This window comes from Kogia breviceps, chromosome 8 (assembly GCF_026419965.1).
Source record: "Kogia breviceps isolate mKogBre1 chromosome 8, mKogBre1 haplotype 1, whole genome shotgun sequence".
NCBI classification, from domain to species: Eukaryota; Metazoa; Chordata; class Mammalia; order Artiodactyla; family Physeteridae; genus Kogia; species Kogia breviceps.
In genome coordinates, this window is record NC_081317.1 from 81,980,243 (window position 1) to 82,000,719 (window position 20,477).

The 20,477-nt window shown below is 39.0% G+C and overlaps 1 protein-coding gene across 6 annotated transcripts in view; it reads right to left on the reverse strand.

Annotated features, from left to right (window-relative positions):
- PRUNE2 (prune homolog 2 with BCH domain) overlaps positions 1–20,477 on the reverse strand; it is a 387,249-nt gene that overhangs the window by 212,930 nt on the left and 153,842 nt on the right. For all 6 annotated transcript variants that reach the window (XM_059071194.2, XM_059071193.2, XM_067039592.1 and 3 more), the window contains one exon: positions 2,668–2,772. In XM_059071194.2, the coding sequence (XP_058927177.1) occupies positions 2,668–2,772 (105 nt within the window). The remainder of the gene's footprint in view (positions 1–2,667; positions 2,773–20,477) is intronic.

The window sequence follows — 20,477 nt, forward strand, 5'->3', positions numbered from 1 at the left end:
TCACCATCCATAGAATGGGGCTTACCTACCAGAGTGAAAAGTATTTAAACAAACATGTGAAGCTGCAAACTGTCCTTCTCCTATGAGTTAATACTCTGAGAGGGAGTAGCCAGGTTCTCAGGAAAAATTAAAATGGAGATGCAGACCTGTGATAGGGGGCAGGGTCCAGTAAATTAAGAGGAAGACACAGATATTTAACAAATTCCCAGTATGTGACCCATCACTAATTCCATATTGGTCCCCATGCTTAGTAGCGAGCCTTAGAAGAGGGAGAAAGGAAGCCATACATCTCTTTATCTATTTTACTATTACAACTAGTTTTCTCACTCCTTTTGTTGGCTGTTATTATATTCATTTAGGACACTGTAGTTGTTGTTGGTGGTGTCATTATTATTATATAATTTCCTTAAGAGTCCATGGTCAGTCTAAAAATCAGTCTGGTTCAGTCAACTCTATGTTCTCAAGGCAAGCAACACCATTTTTCTAGAAGTCAAAAAACCCAGGTAAATCATTAATCATTAGAGAAATGCAAATCAAAACTACAATGAGATATCATCTCACACCAGTCAGAATGGCCATCATCAAAAAATCTACAAATAGTAAATGCTGGAGAGGGTGTGGAGAAAAGGGAACCCTCTTGCACTGTTGGTGGGAATGTAAATTGATACAGCCACTATGGAGAACAGTATGGAGGTTCCTTAAAAAACTAAAAATAGAACTACCATACGACCCAGCAATCCTACTACTGGGCATATACCCTGAGAAAACCATAATTTAAAAAGAGTCATGTACCAAAATGTTCACTGCAGCTCTACTTACAATAGCCAGGACATGGAAGCAACCTAAGTGTCCATCAACAGATGAATGGATAAAGAAGATGTGGTACATATATACAATGGAATATTACTCAGCCATAAAAAGAAACGAAATTGAGTTATTTGTAGTGAGGTGGATTGACCTAGAGTCTGTCATACAGAGTGAAGTAAGTCAGAAAGAGAAAAACATACCGTATGCTAACACATATATATGGAATCTAAAAATTAAAAAAAATAATAATGGTCATGAAGAACCTAGGGGCAAGACGGGAATAAAAACACAGACCTACTAGAGGGTGGACTTGGGGATATGGGGTGGGGGGGTGGGCTGGGACGAGGGGGAGGGTGGCATGGACGTGTATACACTACCAGGTGTGAAGTGGATAGCTGGTGGGAGGAGGCTGCGTGGTGCGGGGAGATCAGCTCAGTGCTTTGTGACCACCTAGAGGGGTGGGATGGGGAGGGTGGGAGGGAGGGAGACAGGAAGGGGGAGATATGGGGACTTATGTATATGTGTGACATTCACTTTGTTGTAGAGCAGAGGCTAATGCACCATTGTGGAGCAATTATACTCCAATAAAGACGTTTAAAAAAAACAAACTCAGTTAAGGTGGGCAGTGGGGGGAGATAAATTAGGAGTTTGGGATTAACAGATACACATTACTATATATAAAATAGGTAAACAACAAGGACCTACTGCATAGCACAGGGAATTATACTCAGTATCTTGTAATATCCTATAATGGAAAAGAATCTGAAAATCAAGTGTACAGCAAAGTAACTGAATCGCTTTGCTGTACACTCGAAACATAACATTGTAAATTAACTATACTTCAATAAAAAAATAAATAAATAAGAAAAAATCCAGTTAATAAGATTAGTATTCAATATGCATGTCTTAACACAGGCACATTTCTCTCTTCATACCAATTAATCTCCCTTGTAAAGTTTGGCACATTTTAAGATAAATTTGATAGAAAGCCCTATGTAGATATCAGAAGATTTTTATCTGGCATTTTTGTCAGCTGCTGACCCAAAGCCATTCTTGCCACCTATAGCTCATTCTGGAAGACTGGGTTTCATGTGAATTTAAATCGTTCTAGAACAGCTATGCATACTCTCAGAGTTAAGGATCCAAACAAAATTGGAATAAAACAAATTTAACGCCAGAAAATTAAAAACTGTGTGAAATTGGAAATAGCACTGAGATACTCATAATGTACTTTTTTAGGCTTTAAGGTGAGCCATTAACATGGGCTGGTGAATTTATGGAATGGAAATTTTAAAAGTTTATTGCAAGAAAGGTCTTTTCCCCATCTGGCCCAAGGGAGATTACTGCAACTGAGAATGACCTTGCTGTGCAGAGTCAGGCTAAAAGGCAAACACAGAATATAGATGTGACATGTAATACCTCTATTACTGAAAATTCCAGCCAGTATGCTCTGTACTTCATGTAATGTTCACACAGGTTATTCTGCACATATTTTTCTACTCCCAAAGGCAAGATTATCCAACAAGGATGGTAAAGGAAAACAAGAAATTCTGAACCTTACTTTTGTCAATTCTCTGAATTTCCATAAAAGTAATCAACTATTGTAAAATTTTTAAATTTTTATTTGAAAAAAATTGATCTTATTGAAATAATGTTTTATGCAGAGTCAGTAAAAAATGACTAGAACAATGCCTAATATGTAGTAAGTGACCAATAAATATTTGTTGATTAATGAAGTATAATACATTATTCTCTGCAACAATAAACCAGAACATGAAAATTTAAGTTTCCTTGTTTTTCCTGAAAATGTTTGGTTTTAAAAGTTATATCATAATTCAAATAAATCTTCTTTTCCCTCACCTTGTCTAGAAAGTAAGCATATGTGAAGGCAGAAATGAGAGAATCCAGGTCACACGATTTATGTCCAATAACCACATGGACCTTCTCCAAGCGTTTGCTTCGATTCTGAAACAAATCCAAATAAAACATCACAATTTAACAACAGATTAATATAAAGTAGATATTTTTCAATCTTTTTAAAAGTATGCCTTAGCTATATTCAGACAATTGCAGAAATTCATAAATGTATTATGAAGTTTTATATAAGGACATAAAACTGCACAACATGTTTAACATTCAGAAATGCTCATTCAAATTTTAGTTAATTGTCAGGAACAGAAAATTGTTGGTTCGAAACCTTGGGAGCTTCCTTGGGTGAAATCTGAAACTGGCCCCCATACACAGAAGGCAAGGGGAGATTGAAGAAAGAGGCAGGCCACTCCAGATTGGTAGGTGGCAGGTTCAATAAGCAAGGGAACTTACTTACAAGGCTCGTCTTGGGCGGCCACAAGACAAGTGTATCTCCACACCTGCTCACCAGAATCAAAAGTTTATATAGAGGCCTTAACTGGCTTCAGTGACGTATGGTCTCAACAACACATTGCTTCGAGGCTGTGTCCTTGAAAATGGTTCCCACTGTGTGATCAGTGGGCAGATTGTACCATCCAAGGTCAGGGGAGGGGGTGAGGAGCCTCCAGTTGCCAGGGTCTAGCTCTCGGGTCAACTGGCGGTCATGTCCTCTCAATGACCTCCTCCAACAAAAATGTGGTTTTATTACGATCATCCACAATCTAACTTAATATGAACTGTATCTCTGAGTCATAATTTTTTAGTAATAGATTATTTTGGTCTAAAGAGCAGTTTCATAGTATTCCATATCACTTCCTATATAAGATGTTCTTCTCACTTTGAGAGACAAAGTGACTTTTTTCATATGTCCCTGCCGTGCAACACAATTTGGTAGGAATTTATTTTTTTCTGCCACGTTTTGGGTGACAGGATATGCTCTCTCTGCATTACATTCTATCAGTTAGCAAATAAAAGTTGTTGTAACACTTTTCTTCCCACCAGAGAGAGGACTCTGATTAGTATTATTTCTCTAAAAATACAAATCAGTTGCTATTAAAGAGTGTATATTGTCACCTCTCTGTAAGAGAATACATACATACTATTTTCTTTCCTGGCTAACTCAATACTTCCGTAAAACTCCTTTATAGAAGGCTGACCTCCTTATAAAATACTGACTTGGAATTGCTAAAGAACTAATCACTTCCAGAAAATTTCACAACAAAACTGTCCAATAATGATGTGTAACCTAGATTGACATCTTTATAGTATGTCAGAGATGATACATATGTATAGTTCCCCCACTTTTCATCCTTTGTTTTAATTTCTTTTTATGACTGACTAGAAAGCCAACTCAATTATAGTACTGCTCAAAAAACCTACATTAAAAATCCACTGTTCGTGACCACGTCAATAAAAAAGACTTGTTATTCCTTTTTCTACAGAACAAAGGTAAAGGATTATTTAGTAACGTACTAGGCCTCTTACAATGTGTTGGTTTGTATAGGGAACTGCCGTATCAGACTCAGAAACTAGTTATTCAACAACCAAGTTGTGGCCCAAGGAACATAATAAAGTAAATCTCAGAGGCGGCTCGGTCAAGAGCCTATCAACGTAGAGAATGATGGCAGGATCAATATTGCAGATAAGTCGTCCAGTATGCAATATTGTTAAATTAAAGTAAATGTATATATTTTAAAATATATTGACATCTTGATCTTTAGTAAAACAACAGGTTTTTAAAACGTTATAAACTCTCTGAAGATAATTACAACCACTGCCCTCCCATCACCATCTGTAGCTCCCATTCCTTCTTCTCCCAGCTTCCTTACCTTGAGCTCATAAATTTATAGCTAGCTCACTTGTACTATTTGAGGATTCGTCGAGGCCCAGTTCTTACTCTCAAAGCCAGACTGCTTCCCCTGTGCTAGACTGTTAGATATTTTAGAGGTATCTAAAGAAATTTGGCTAAATGGAATTACACTCCATTACAACACAAACAAATGCATTAGGAAATCATATTACTGTAGACTGTTGTTCTTCCGAGAAGCTCGAAAGTCTAAGTAGACATTACCTCATTTCTCCTCCCATATTTCTTGTAAGGCAGACAGTAAGAAGATTAATAACATGTTTTATAGGTCAATAGAGTCTGTGATAGGACCAGGATTGTTCCCAGAACCCATGATCCAGTACAAAGAGCCCTGTCTCTGCTGCCCTTCACCAACCACTCCATAATGCCATAATGACTTCAGCATCCACAAAATGAGCAAGCATGGAGATTGAGGGAGAAAGAGAATGTTAAATATGCCTTCTAAATACAGCAAGGCTTCAGAAAATTATAGCATTAAAATGACCCCAAAGCTGACCTATCTGCTTTCTTGTCTAGGTTCAGTAATTCCTAGGCATGGCTCTGCATTCAACACTCAACTTTCATGAAAGAAGACATGGGGGGTAATAAGAAGACTTGTGTGCCAATTCATTTCAAAGCCCAAGCCAATCATTAATTAGAAAAAGAAAGGAGCTAAATAGGATTGTGAACCCAAACATGTTGGACCAATTTTCACAATTTGGGAATCTTCTAAAATTATGATTTATTCATCCTTCTCCATTTAAAGAGAAAAAAGCACGTATCATCTTACAGATCAGGCTGTAGAAGATCCCAGTACAAATCTTTGAGGGTTGCTTTTAGTGCCACATGCCTCTCTTCATGCTTTCTTGTTTGTCTTCTGATTCTCCCTTCTTCCCACACATCCAGTTCCCTAAGAGTCATGACTTCTTCTGGCGCCATTTACTGTGTCTGCCATCTCCAGTCAATGCCCCAGCCCCCAGGCTCCAACACTATCTTCTCCCCAGCACCCACCTCCATCAAAATGTACCATTATGGTGCCCATACTATCAGGGATCTATCTGCTCCTCCACTAGTAATTCCAATAGAGAGTCCATGCCAATGAGTACTCTTGGGTTAATGCGTTACCCACCAAGGTAACGTACTTTCATTTTAAAGAGACCTTCCAGAGATTATGCCACAATCCAAAAAGATGACCAGAAATTTCAGCCTGGCTGAAAATGTTGGACAAGATAAAAGGGACCTCACAACAAGAAAGTACCTTTGGTAACTACCAATCAGCCTTAAAAATAGTAGGCTCAACCTCAAAAAAAATCTTAGATGTTCCAAAGTGCCTGATTCCTACCAAAACCCACTAAGATATAATTAGAGTGTAGCAAAAGTCAGATATCATAGTAACCAGGCTCAGACAGACTACTGACTGCTTGGAGGAATAAAACATGAAATTAGTTATATCAATCTTAATATCTATGTCCCTTGATACAGTTCAAATTGGAGTTTAGAGTATTCACAAAGAGACAAATTATGCTCAAATAAAAGTGACATATGTACAATTTTATCAATTCAATTAATCATTGTCATTCAACTAATAAAACCCTGTTTGTGCCAGGCATTGCACTAAGTCCTGGGAATACAGCACTGAACCAAACAGACAAAAATCCCAGTCCCCATGGCACTTTTATTTTAGTGCAAGGAGATATAAAGAACCAGTAATTAGATTATGATGAATGGAAGAGGAGGGTGCCCTGGGATGAGGCTCACTGAGAAGGTGACATTTGAATAAAGACCTGAAGTGAAGAAGTGGGACCTCCAGTTATCTCAGGCCAAGGAAGTAGCAGGTGCAAAGGTGAAAGCATGCCCAGAATGTTCAACAAATAATTATTACCTAGTGTATACATTTTCTAAATGTGACTTTGTAAACTCCTAGCCAGGAGTGAATAGATCTGGCAAGGAAATAGCCATCCCCTGGTATTAATACAAGCACACCAAGCCTTAAGGAATCTCAGGAGACAGAAGATTCATCGTTACTACCTACACCCAGTGCTGAGCAAGCCCAACACAAAATGGAATCTTAATAATGGGTTGAAATAGATACTACACTCAATTTATACTATACCCTACACTTCTGAATAGATGGACAGAATCTTACCATAATCAATTACAAAAGAAAACGTATTGAATATGGCAGTATTCCAGATCACAATTTTAATATGCTTTCAAAGTGTAAATCTATACCTCACTAAAATGAGACTTCTTAATGAAGTTTACTTCTTACCTCTTTTTAAAAGCAGAGAAATACCTAAGCATTCAGATTCAACCACCCGTGAAAGCAAATTGTACTTGTCAGGCAAAAGCACTTTCAAACACACCCACAGAAAACAGACCTGATCAGAAACTGCCTTGCCGTAAGCTCAGCCTCCTCCGCCAATTTTTTCATAACTCCACCCTCTGAGGAACAAAGCTGCTCCTGCCTGGAACTTTCACATCCAGAGCCCCACAGCTAACCTTTAATTAATAAACCCTTGCAATACAGTTATACTATGATTTCTCCATACCCATCCTACCCAACTCTCTTTTCCTAAAAACCCCAGGCAAATGTTTTCAAAAATAATGATTTGAAATGAATTTTGTTTCAAAAATGTTATAGGTAAAACCTATGAAAGTTGGAGAGTCCCCTTCCTCGCATATTAAAGCAGGGCACATTCCTTAATCTCTCGTCCTTAACCAAAAAGTGAAGACATGAGAGTAGAAGAAGCTGCTTGAATTTATCGAATGGTATCTCCAAAGAAACCCAGGCACAGAAAACAGTTGGCAATTGACTTGACTACTTCTAACTCCAAGTCAATGAGGGGTCTTCCTTCCTGAAGGCTGGCTCTGGGTGGCACAGAAAAGGGCCCAGTTCCTCCCCAGAAAAACCCCGTGAATCTATGGCTGCCGTGATTCTAAATCAGAAGACTCACAGGATGAGCAAGAGGAAACCTTACATGCTGCTAATCCCTATCAACCCCTATGTCCACGCCAGTCACAGTCACCAGGAAAACCAGGAGCGGGGTGGTGGGGGATGCATAAGGAACCACAGCTAAATGAGCAGCAGGGAAAAAGGGAGCTGTGGAGTTGCCCAGAGCAACCTGGTCTTCCAAAGGCGAGAACTATAAGTCTCTGATCAGCTCTGTCGGATATGGATAAAGTCACATCCTTTGTTCATTTGGTAAATGAATGAGATGCCTATTGATATCCGCCTTGGGTTTGAGATGATGTCTGGAACTCCTGACCTGCTGCTGAACTTCTCATAATCTTATCATTACCTGGAAAAAGGTTGGGACCCAGAGGGAGCAAACGCTGGAGGGAATAGCATGGCATCAATCGAAAGTTTAAAAAAGCAAAGGAGAAAAAGCTTATCACTCTATGCAAAGTCCCCAGAACACAGGGACTTTCCTCATCAACTGAAACCTTTGCATTTTGTTCCTTATTTTTGTTTATTTTTCTGGTAAGAAAAGAAATATATGTCATTATAAAAAGTCAGACACAACAAAAATTCATAAAACAAAGATAACAACTGTTAACATATTGTTGAATATTCCACATTTTAAATTTACGCACGTATATTTACACACATACTTTACAAAAATGGGGTACTTCTACTCTTTAGAGACTTCCTTTTTTCACTTAACAGTATACTATGGACCTTTTTCCATGACCAAAACCACAGTTATTCTTCATTCTTACTGGCTTAATGGTAGCAATTGTGTGGACACATCTGTATGTATGGAGGGGTGGCAGGGTTGGTATGTATATATAGAATTCCTGGAATTAGAATACGTGCTTCTTTAAATCTGCATGATATTGCCAAATGGGATACTCTGGCCCACTGGCCACCTAGTTTAGTCCAAGTTCACTCTAATGGTTAATTAATAAACAATAAGAAGTGACTGGAGGCTGTAATTGATCTCTTCTGAGAGCTGTACCTCAGGTCATGTGTAAAAGCAAAAACATTTACCAGAATCTACAAATTCAGGACACAGACTTTTTATACTTAATTTTCTCATAAATGTCCCAATTTAATTGGTGACCTACTAGATGAATATAAACCAATGAATTAGGAAAAGGCAAAAAGCTTTCAATGATGAAACTCAAATGATTTTGAGATAATTTGTCTCACTGATAAAACGAAAACCTAATCAACTCAGAAAAGTATATATTGTCTAGAGCCTCCCCACTCACCACCCTCCTAACCAACCCCAGTAATATTTTCCTTCAGCCTCTCTTTGCCATGCTGAAGAAGGCCCTCTTTTAATATCTCTCATTTGGGAAAAATGAGGGATGAGAGTCAGTCTGAGCAAATTCAGCTATAAATGGCTCAGACCCTGTGCACCTGTATCCCTTCTAGACTGTCAAAGGCAGAGGTCATTATGGGTAGGCGGTGAGGGGGCAAAAGCTAAACACACCTATTGCCCAAGGCCATTCTTCTTGGGTGGGCATATGGGTTCCCAGTTTCCTTGGGGTCAGGATCCTTTTAGTTGGGGCATCGGGTATTGGCTCAACCATTCTTTGTCTTTCTCAGCTGAATCCATCTTCCTCAGCCTGTTTGCTACCGATCTTGAAAACACAATGTTCTCAAAAGGAATGACTTCATATACAGTTTATATACTTCCTCTGGATCATAATAATGATTGGGGCCAGAATTGTTATTTTACTTACAGCATTTAATTTTTTAAATATTTTTTTTGTTCAAGATTCCTTTACTGACAATGTCCTCAAAGGAGAGTTTTGGGGGACAGCACCATTATTTTTCCTCCACAACTTCAACCAGAAAAGGTCAAGGATGGTCCTCCCAAATCCTTACCTTTCCTGAAAAGCCCCTTTAGGAATTGTCCCACATAGCTTCCTAAGATATTATCATTTTTCAGCCATTCCACTTTTGGGGGAACTGTGTCCAAACATGTATTACCAACTGGATGGGGTAGGTCTTTACTTTCCTTTTGGTATTGCTTCCTTTCGGCTTAAGTAGAAATCTGTCTGCCACGGTTTCATAGATTTTTATAATCTCTCAACCTTCCTCTTTTCAGACTTAAGAGCTGTAGTCTTTTCCATCTAGCCTCATCTCTGACCTCCCGCTGTCTGTGCCCCTTTGCTATGCTTAGACCTTGCTATGAACTGAATTGTGTACCCCCATAATGCACATGTCAAAGGTCTAACCCCCAATGTGATGGTATTTGGAAATGGGGTCTTTGAAAAATAATTGGGTATAGATTTAGTCATGAGGGTGGGGCCCTCAAGATGGAATTAGTGCTCTTATAAGACACCTTATAAAAGAGTGCTTGTGCTCTCTATCTCTCTATTTCTTTCTCTCTCTCTCCACCATGTGAGATCACAGGGATAAGGAGGCTTTTGATAAGCCCAGATGATGGTTCTCACCAGAACCCAACTATGCTGACACCCTGATCTTGGACTTCCAGGCTTCAGAACTGTAAGAAATAAATTTCTGGTGTTTAACCCACCCAGTCCATGGTATTTTGTTGTGGCAGCCCAAACTTACTAATACAGACCTCCAAATTGGACTCATTCCAAGATTTAAATCTACTTGGCAAATAACTTATCTTTAGAGAAAGCTTGGAAGAGCTTATTTTACTAAACGATTGATGTCAAAGGCAATACAAGGGTTGTAAAAACCAAATGAAAAAGAACACCCCTGCTACACACACATAGAAAACTACACCCATGTCACCTAAGGCTAATTTACTATCAAACATAGAGTTAATTTATACCATCATAGTAATGTAAGTTACTTTATAAAATAATGTATGTTCATTGTAAAATATTTGGAAAATGTAGAAACACAAAGAAAAAAATCTTCAAGATCCAAAATAATCACTATGAACATAACATATTCCTTCCAACTTTGTTCTATACATTTATGAGTGTCCTCTTTTGTAATACTGTGATCATATTATACCTAACATTTTGTAGCTTCTCTTTTTTAACAACATTCTGAGTATTCTTTTAAAATTCTAAAATATAAATGTTGTGATGACCAGGAGTAACATGTGTTTGCTTTTGTAACCCCAGTTGCCCAGTCTATTGCTTTGCACACAGTAGGTGCTCAATAACCATTGAAAAAATGATTAAGTAAATGAATAACTATGACATTTAATGGATACAGTATTCATTAATAAGAATCATTATAAATTATTTAGTCAGTTCCCTACTGTTGCAGATTTAAGTTAATTTTTTGATAATGTAAATAAAACTTCAGGGAATATTTGGAACATAGTATTTTTGTGCCCATCTCTAGTTATTTCTTCAGGATGAACTCCCAAATTTTACATTTCTGGGTCAAAAAATGTAGATATTTTAACGTTCACCAGAAAAGTTGTAGAAATTTACATTTTCACCTACAGAAATACCTGATTTTCAAATCTTCAACTCTGTGTTTAAGCATTATCTTGTTGATAGGTAAAACAGTATCTTAATGTTGTATTTATTATAATTATAAAGGCTTTAGGTCATTTTTTCATGCGGATACTAAACATTCCTGTCTTCATACAGACATATTTTTTGTTAATTTTTCACTGTATATCCTTTTAGGATGTTTATCCTATTCTCACTGATGAATTAAAATACTATATTATTAACAAATTCAACTCTGGAAACATTAATAAGACATTACTTTGTTCTGTGGCCTTGGGCATCTATGGAACAGCTTGTTCAATAAGTTGCATTAAGTGTGCAATAAGCATGAATTATTTAATATGATATTATCCTTTCAAGCACTAAAGAGTAATGGTAGATTCTTTACCATCTTTTCCTCAGTCTACCTACTGTGCTTTCTGAAAATGTTGCAATAATACAGGTCAGACTCTGCCTTGGTCTCTAGCTCTTGATTGGAATGCATTTACTTCTCTTATAATTAGCCTCATGTAAAAATGATAATGCAATTTAAATTTAAATCTAAGGTGCTGAATTTATCATTATTAAGTGTCTTTAAAAGTAGTGAAAATTTTGATAGACAACAGCGCCAAAAAGAATGACAGAACTAAGAGAATAGATCTTAAAAGTTCTCATCACAAAGAAAAAAAAATGTAACTATGTATGGTGATGGATATTTAAATAAAAATAGATTTATTGTGGTGATCATTTCACTATATATTATATACAAATACAAATGATTTGATATACAAATATCAAATCATTATGCTGTATATCTGAGACTAATATAATGTTACATGTAAACTATATCCCAGTAAATATATACATATAACATGTGATTTAGCTACTTCAATTCTGTGGGAAAAAATGATAAAAGATAAACAACAGAGCAGGAGATAATATTTGCACCATCTTGCTATTAAAAGGGCAATAATCCTAACATACAAAAAGTTTATACACATTGATTTAGAAAAAGACAAATAACCAATGGAATAATCAGTAGAAGTATGAACAGGCAATTAACAGAAGAAAAATGAATAAATGAAAAGAAATTCAGCCTCATTAGTAGTCATGAAAATGCAAATTAGACCAACAATAAAACGGCTTTTTTTTTTTTTGCCCCATCACATTGGCAGAAAATTGAGAGTGCTAACATCCACCGCTGGTTAGACTGTAGGCAGCAGAAAGGAATACTACAACCAATGTGGGAATAATTTGACAGTATCAAATGCAGAATGTTCACACTTTTTTTTTTTTTTTTTTTTTGCAGTACGCGGGCCTCTCACTGCTGTGGCCTCTCCCGTTGCGGAGCACAGGCTCCGGACGCGCAGGCCCAGCGGCCGTGGCTCACGGGCCCAGCCGCTCCGCGGCATGTGGGATCTTCCCGGACCGGGGCACGAACCCGTGTTCCCTGCATCGGCAGGCAGACTCTCAACCACTGCGCCACCAGGGAAGCCCTGTTCACACTTTTTGATCCAACTAATTGATTTCACTTCTAGGCATCTATTCTATAGAAATAAAATCACCAATAAATATGGATACTTGAATAAAATTCCTTATTATAATTCAAAATCCATTGTTAAATATGGATATTCAATAAAATCCCAAAGAACGTTTATTGAAGCAGTATTTGTAATGGAAGCAAAAACAAATAAGAAACAATGTCAATATAGAAGAACCAAGGAATCGTTGGACAATTTATGGACTATCCATAAAGTAGAATCAAAGCAACTATTACCAAACAAATGAGTTAGATCACCATATAATTACCTGGAAAGATGTATTCCAATATTTTCCCCACTACATCACATGGCTACTTCTTCCTTCCTGGGTCCTGCCTCTCAGAAGAAAAGGATGCTGTGGATTCCACCTGTGTGACAGTACTGTCTTGTTGACTGCACTAGGATCACCTACTAGGACATTATTGTAACGCAGATTTCTGAGCCCATCCTGATAGTCAGAATTAGTGAGTCTGTAGTAAAGTCTAAGAATACTGTGACTTGTTTGGGAACCATGGCCTTAAAGAGAACCCAAGGTCAGCACCCAGGGACCATCTGGCTTCTGTCAACTGCAGAATGTATCTGCATTTGGGTTTTGAAAGGGGCTGCTGGAGTTGCTCTAGATTAAGTACAATTTCAGAGGGAATTACTGATGTTACATTACTTAGATTTACTCAAGTCTAGAGTTAGAAAAGGGCTTGGGTTCACCCAGTTGAAACCCATCAGTGGTTTCCAAAGTGAGGTTGTGGACCTCCAAGTAAGAGAAGAAACCATGTAAACTCTTGTTTAACTCATCCTTTTAAGTATTCTTTTTTTCTAAAAATATACAATATGCCTTATATGCTAGTCAATTAATACATGAACAGAATTCAGAAATAAATATATGTCCTCAGAGAATGAACTCGGAAGACTTTTACTAATGCTGTTGTACAACCAAAAAATGTCAGAGACCATTTTTGTATAGATGAGAAACTACGAACTGAGAGATAAAGAGCAGAGTTAAGTAATAACTGTATCCACCATCTAAAGTCCACCATGGCCCAATATTCTACTTCTGCTGTGTAGTACGGTGAAACAAAAGCCAACCACACAAATGAAAATAAACAGTAACTCTCTTCATTTACTGGCATGTGCAAGCCTTTGTTCCTAGTCACCCATGCATTTGGGGATCAGCTATTCAATATCAGAGATCCAGTTCTACTAGATCAATGGTTCCTCGCAAGCCCTGGCCACATCTTGAACTTGGTATCCCCCAGAGTTGCTAAGGCAGTGAGTGTTCTGCACACAGCTGATGCTCAAATTAACATTTGCTAGTGAAATCCATGGTTGGATATAACAGTTGGGCAGAAGAGGGTTTTCAGTTTTTAGATCCTTTGTCATGCTCTTATGAAATAACAGTACTATGGACTAACACTTTGTTAATAGCCCAGAAGTTAAAAATTGTATTACAGGCTGCAAGTAATCATCCCTCTCTCAAGCTTAACAGATTCTCATTTCGTGGTGGGGTCTCTCTCTGAATCTCTCTACACATGCACACACACCCCAGAGTATGATGACACATGCATTCTGCCTACCTCATGGTATAAAGTTCAAAACAAAGCTTTAAAATGATTTTATATAGTGACAGATTTTATGACTATTATTCATCACATATTATCAGATATTTTCCCTTTCCTCTTGACTTCTGAATCTATTCCACATTCTAAATTATTCATTATTCTGAAGACATAACTGTTGTAATAATTTTCGTTTTGATGTCTCAAGCAGTGGAAAGTAGTCCACTGTGGAACTCTGTCAAAACATGACTTGCTATTAGTGGTGTGCATCAAACAGGCCCAATCCTGGGCCCTGATCCGTTAACCCCCGTAGAAGGGTTTAACTGTAATTAGCTACCAGGTGTTACTCAGCTGTGGCCCCAGCACTTAAGTGGTTAATGGATATCCAGTGTACAGTAATTTTAAAATTCCGGTTTACATGATTTCAAGACAAAAGGGTATTTATTGTATTAGCAATCAGAGCTAGTGAGGTTGCTGCCCCAAAGCACTATTTTTCTAAGGAATTCTAAAACTTCATATAGTGCTCTTTTACCTGTTTTGCAGTTATATCATATCCCTTTCAGTTGACAACATGTGGAAAATGTGTCATAAAGTTCAAGTTACTTCCTATTGTCTATTCATAAATAGGATAACAATAAGACATACAACTGCTTTCCCCAAAGGTTGTTAAGTGTTCAAATCTAGAATGTCCTTTTAATAAAATGCTGATAATTTCTCAAGCCGGGAGATGAATATGTGGAGTTTTCTCGGGCCCCTCTGTGGTGTGTGCTTAAAAACATAAATAATTAAAAGTAACTCTGAGGGCTTCCCTGGTGGCGCAGTGGTTGAGAGTCCGCCTGCCGATGCAGGGGACGCGGGTTCGTGCCCCGGTCCGGGAGGATCCCACATTCCGCGGAGCGGCTGGGCCCGTGAGCCATGGCCGCTGAGCCTGCGTGTCCAGAGCCTGTGCTCCGCAACGGGGAGAGGCCACAACAGTGAGAGGCCCGCGTACCACAAAAAAAATTAAAAAATAAATAAAAGTAACTCTGAGAGACTAAGAAAAGAAAGCAAAGAGGTTTACAAGAAAGAAGGAGAGAAAGGAAAGAAAAAAAGGGAGGGAGAGAGAGAAGGAAGGAGGGATGAAGGGAGGGAAAGCCCTTTTCACCAGGTCTTGGGAAAAGCCTCGGTCCTTGAGTGCACACTCTGGGTAGCTAGTCAGAGCATGTCTTGGTTTCCATCCTTAGAGGTGAATCAGCACTTAGAATTGTACTTGGTAAAAATACTCAATTAAATATCGATTGAAAGGATGGACTAAAGCAATAAATAAGAAGCCCAACTTCTGAGTTTGCGGGCGGCTAAAGCCTGGATTGAGACCAGAACAGTACGACCAGGAAGATGGTTTGTCTCCCTCCTCCTGTGCCCTTCACCTCCCTCATCTACTACCCAGTACCCTCCCATGAACACTCACACACGTCCCACGCCCTTTGGGACATTCTTTTTTATCTTTGTCTTATGGGGAGGGGCTGGAGAAGAACAGCAGTGTTTATGATACCATCCAGGCACAACAAAGGAAAGTCAAACCCTCTTGGACCCGGAAAAGCCAATCCGTAGCACCCTGACACGATTCCAGTGGAATCTTCTGTGATGTAATTGAACAAAGAAAATGTTCTCAGTGGAACTAGGATTTAGGGCTAAATCAGCAAGACGTCCCAGGGCTGTCAGGTTAACTTAGCATCAGGAAAATTACTGGAGGGAAATAAAGAACTGAGAGCCTTCCGTTTGCTTTTCTTTTTGTGGGCTTGCTCTTTTTCCCTCTTCATCTTGGCAGCTTTATATTATTCCTACGCTCCTATGTGCACATTATCTGAATGTTCACCCTGGCTTCAATAAACCAAAAACAATTTTTAAAAGGTGGAGAAATAGCCCCCAATTGTGATTTCAATCATGATTCACTAGAGCACTCGGACCTGCTTCCCTGTTTTTCACTTTCCTCATCCATGGAAAAAAGAAATGCACTTTGAACACAAGGTGGACATAAATGGGAAGGGGCGTTCTTTAATAACTTTTTAATCAACATATCATGGGAAAACTTAGGATGACACTTAGTAAATATATGACCTGCACTAAGTGTTTCTGTAAAACTTCTGTAGTAAATAACTTACATCAAGCGCAGAGGGAAAATATCCAAAATAACAAAAGGTATGATGACCTTTGAACTACTTCACTTTAACCTGTCATTTTCTATCCATCCAAACAGACTCAAGGCTCTCTGCTAAGAATATAGAACCTTCTGAAAAACAGGATGTACGTCTGTGTGTAGACAGGTGTTGCTGGGTTCTGTAGCAGATGTCCACACACACTCTCAGGCCTGCTCCATTTGATCAAGTACATCAATACGAATAACCCCTTGAATGAGGTGCATATGGGAATAAGGAGGAAGTGACATTACTGTTAACACCTATGTAGAAACTGAGAAGCTAAATAGCCACCCCCTTCCCCAATAGCTGCACTAGAGGATGGACATGGACTAAGGGAATTCTATAACATGGAAGTCCCCCCATGTGGGTCATTGACACAATCCCTGCTGGAACAACTCACAGAAGCATCTCTAGATTAAAGCACTTTGTCCAGGGATGGGCAACACCCAAACCACTGAGCTTCGAAATAGAATATCAATCAGGGAAAAAAAAAAAAAAAAAAAAAAGATGAGGAAGCTATGCTTATGTTACTACTTCTCAAATTTGCCCTAAAGATTAATATTTAGTAATAGCCCTAATTTTTGTTGCTATCTTTCTCACCTTTAAAGTTGTTATAAGTTGTAGGAATTTACTTTTTTCCTTGATTAAAAGTATTTCCTTTTTTACTGGAAACATGGTGATTCATAAGTATTTTAATTTTTCTTTAATTGATCCTTATGGAAAAGAAAAAAAAGCCTTCTCAGCTCTACACTAAGTTCCCAGAACTTTCTTTTGTGAGCCTTCCCTCAGATCAGGTCCTCTAACTGTGTCGCCTCTTTCAAAGCCAGCCGCTGTATGGCGCAGGCTGTCCAGGTCCTTTATTTCTTCTCCCTCAGACTAGGAGGGCTGAAGCTAATTAGTCAGGTTTTTTCTCTCCATGATCAAGCCAAGATGCGCTCAGAAGACTTTTCCCTGAAGCTTTGCTTTTCTGCAGTCAGCTTTTTGTTGTCATAAGGAAGATCTATTGCTTTAATACTCACGCGAGTAAACGTCTGTATTTGGAATGGACGTCAGGAGGGTGACACCACACACCTGGCATGTCTGAAACCTTCTCAGACATGACAGTAATGAACAGATAAGTGGCTAGAAGCCGGCAGGAGGAGAAGATGCATTTCCAGCAAGATGCAGTTATGCAGGTTCACAGGGACATGTACTAGAGATATGCAGAGCAATGACTGTACTTTGCAAAGATGACAGTTTTTAATGATGCCGTTATTTAGTACACTGTGTGTTTTTCAGTGACAGAAGAACCCTCACCTTCCAAGTGACCTCTCATTCTCCCTCGCTGTCTCTCAATATTTTGCAAAATAGAAAACCCTTTACAAAACTAAACAGTACCTGGCACAGAGTAGCTGGGTATTCAATAAAGATTTATTAAAATACGAGTCTGGTGACACAGCATAGTGCTGTAGGATATAGATGTAGATGAAGACAGATATAAAAATATGTGCATGTGTATTATTTCATATGTTTTAAAAGCATAAACATGTTAACATTAACTAAGTATCACCCTCTGAGAACAAGCTTTTCCAGTGAAAAGTTTCCAGTTTTCTAAGCATCAGATCCTTCCAACCCTGGGATAATATGATTTTATGATTCTAAGTACTAAATAACCTATGTTTCAGTTGCCCAGACATTTTCCCTTTGCTCTCTTCGGTTGAGAGAATTGCCCAGAGTCTCCAAACATAGCCCCTCAATATAGAAAAATTTCAATATATCCATTTGAATTTTACTTTTGCCTTTTAAAGGTGCATCATCAACTGAATAGATTATGAAAAAGTTACCTTTAATACAAAATATCTGAACAAACTTTTCTGCCTTGATATTTTAAATAATCATGTAAAAAAAGAAAGGTGTTATATTAGAGGAAGATTTTGTTATTTTAAGTTTTAAATAGGTGTCACGTTGAACTTTCCATAAAAAATATATATCCAAAGAATGACAAATGAGGAAGGTTTAAAAATATTATGGCAACCTTAACAATACATAATAAAAATGCATCAGACTGCCAAATCTTTCACCATAATAAATAGCTGTAACATGGATGACATCAGCTTTAAAAATTTTTCACTCATCTTGTAAAATAAATCTTTGTTCATTTTCGTCTTGTGGCTATATTCAATGATGAATTATGCACAGCTTTTAATTAAAGACTCAAATTTTCTTACCATTTTATTTTCCTTAAGAGAGTACTCTTTCTGAGTAACTTCTTTAGCAGAAGTTTAAAAATTCAATAACAACTAGAATATTACATCCTAATTTCTTAATACTGTGGTGTCTGCTCTGAAAATTCCAAATATTTGAAACTATTAGTAACCTAACACTTATGACAACTGCAAACCCACTGTCCTATGTATAGATGCGAAGCTTTTGGAGGTACTGATGTAGAAGCAAATAGTCTTATTAGAAATACTTGTCAGTTACTCACCAGACAACAATTGGAGAAGTGAATCTATGGTTTGAAGACCCAAAGGAGTAATAGCATTTTAGCAGTGGCCTTGAACTGATTAAGAAAGTATTGTTTATCTTCACAAATCAATCAAAGTCCTGCCCTATGCTCCCCTCCCAAGTTTTGTTGTTGTTGGTTTGTTTGACTCTATTTCAGATGGCTATAGCAACTAAGAGCCCTTAGATCATATAACATACAAATTTTCATCAAAGGAAAAACAGAGAGCAAGACTTCCCAACACATGTGTGCATGCGGGCATGTGTGTGTGTGTGACTTCTGAATTCACTCATGTCTTGAGATCTTTAGAATTTCAGGGTGGAAAAATGGGGAGAAGATGCTTTTAAAAAATCCTTGATAGGTAAGCTTCTGAATGTTGTGGTAGGAGAGTGCTGGTAGTAAAATGTGGGATGGGGGCAAGAAAAGATGGAGAGAATGTGGGACCATTAATGGGGGAGGTGGTCCTCTCTTCCCACTCTCTTGGTGAGCAAACCCCAGCCAACTGGAGAGAGAAACTCAAGTGGCAACAACCAGTTAGTAACAACAGTGACAGCAGAGAGCACCTCACTGTCTCACAACCCCAGGGGGGCGCCATTCACATCCCATGGAGCTGTGCCCAGGGGGTGCCATTCACATGCATTCCGAGTGAATGGTGCCTCCAGAGCAACTGCTGAGCCACTGCTGTGATTTCTCTGATCCTGGCATCATTTCACAAAATTCTCAGAATCCTGGGTGAGAGATCCTTTAGCATCCCCAAGTTAAGTCTGGTGCACAGAGACTGCCGGAGGTAACTGCCCCGGGACGGCGATTGCCAAAGCTGTGCATCTGACCACTTCCCTGCCTGTGGGCTGACAGCAGCGCGGACTGTTTCTAGTAATCCGGTGCCTCCAAGGCTCTGCACAGTCCTGCCTTCCTCTACCTCCTACAGGCTGTTTCATACATGTTTGTTTTTTTTTTGCGGAGCGCAGGCTCCGGACGCGCAGGCTCAGCGGCCATGGCTCACGGGCCCAGCCGCTCCGCGGCATGTGGGATCTTCCCGGACCGGGGCACGAACCCGCCTCCCCTGCATCGGCAGGCGGACTCTCAGCCACTGCGCCACCAGGGAAGCCCTCATACATGTTTTTAAAATTATCCTGGTTAACTTTTTATCATCCTGGGGCAAATGGAACAAACATGAATTACTATGGTAATATGGTGTTTGGTAATTATGATATAGGTAATGCCATTGTAAGAAATGAAAACGATAAACCTTTATACAGATTAGCACAGACAATGGCATATTTAGAAAGCTTCCACTGTTTGGCCCTACCTGGCAACAATGGACGCTAGGTCATGTCCACCACAGTCCTTGCCACCTGGAAGGTGGTCCTTCAGAGAACTGACCCTTACTTGCAGCCATCTCCACTGAGCGCACAGCATCAGCCAGCCCCGCCCCGAGGTGCCTTCAGGGGCATATTCCAGACCCTTCTCTCAGCCCACCCTTCCTGAGTTTCTCCCCAGCTCCTTGTCCCTCCATGAGCTCTTAGGAAAGTCCCTCCTTCTAGAGAATGGGGGAGGGGAACAGGGCAATGAGGTCCAAAAAACAGTCTGTTTTCATTTCTCCTGCACCCTGCTACAAAAACAGTGGGGTACTTCCTACATTACAGGTCACTGAAAAACAGTGTGTGGGCACAGAGAACAGGAGCATTAAGCGCCCCAAAGTGTCGAGAAACTTCTCGAGAAGGTCTTTCATCCAGAAAAGAGAGGTGAGAGATTCCCAGGCTGAGAAGTCGCAGG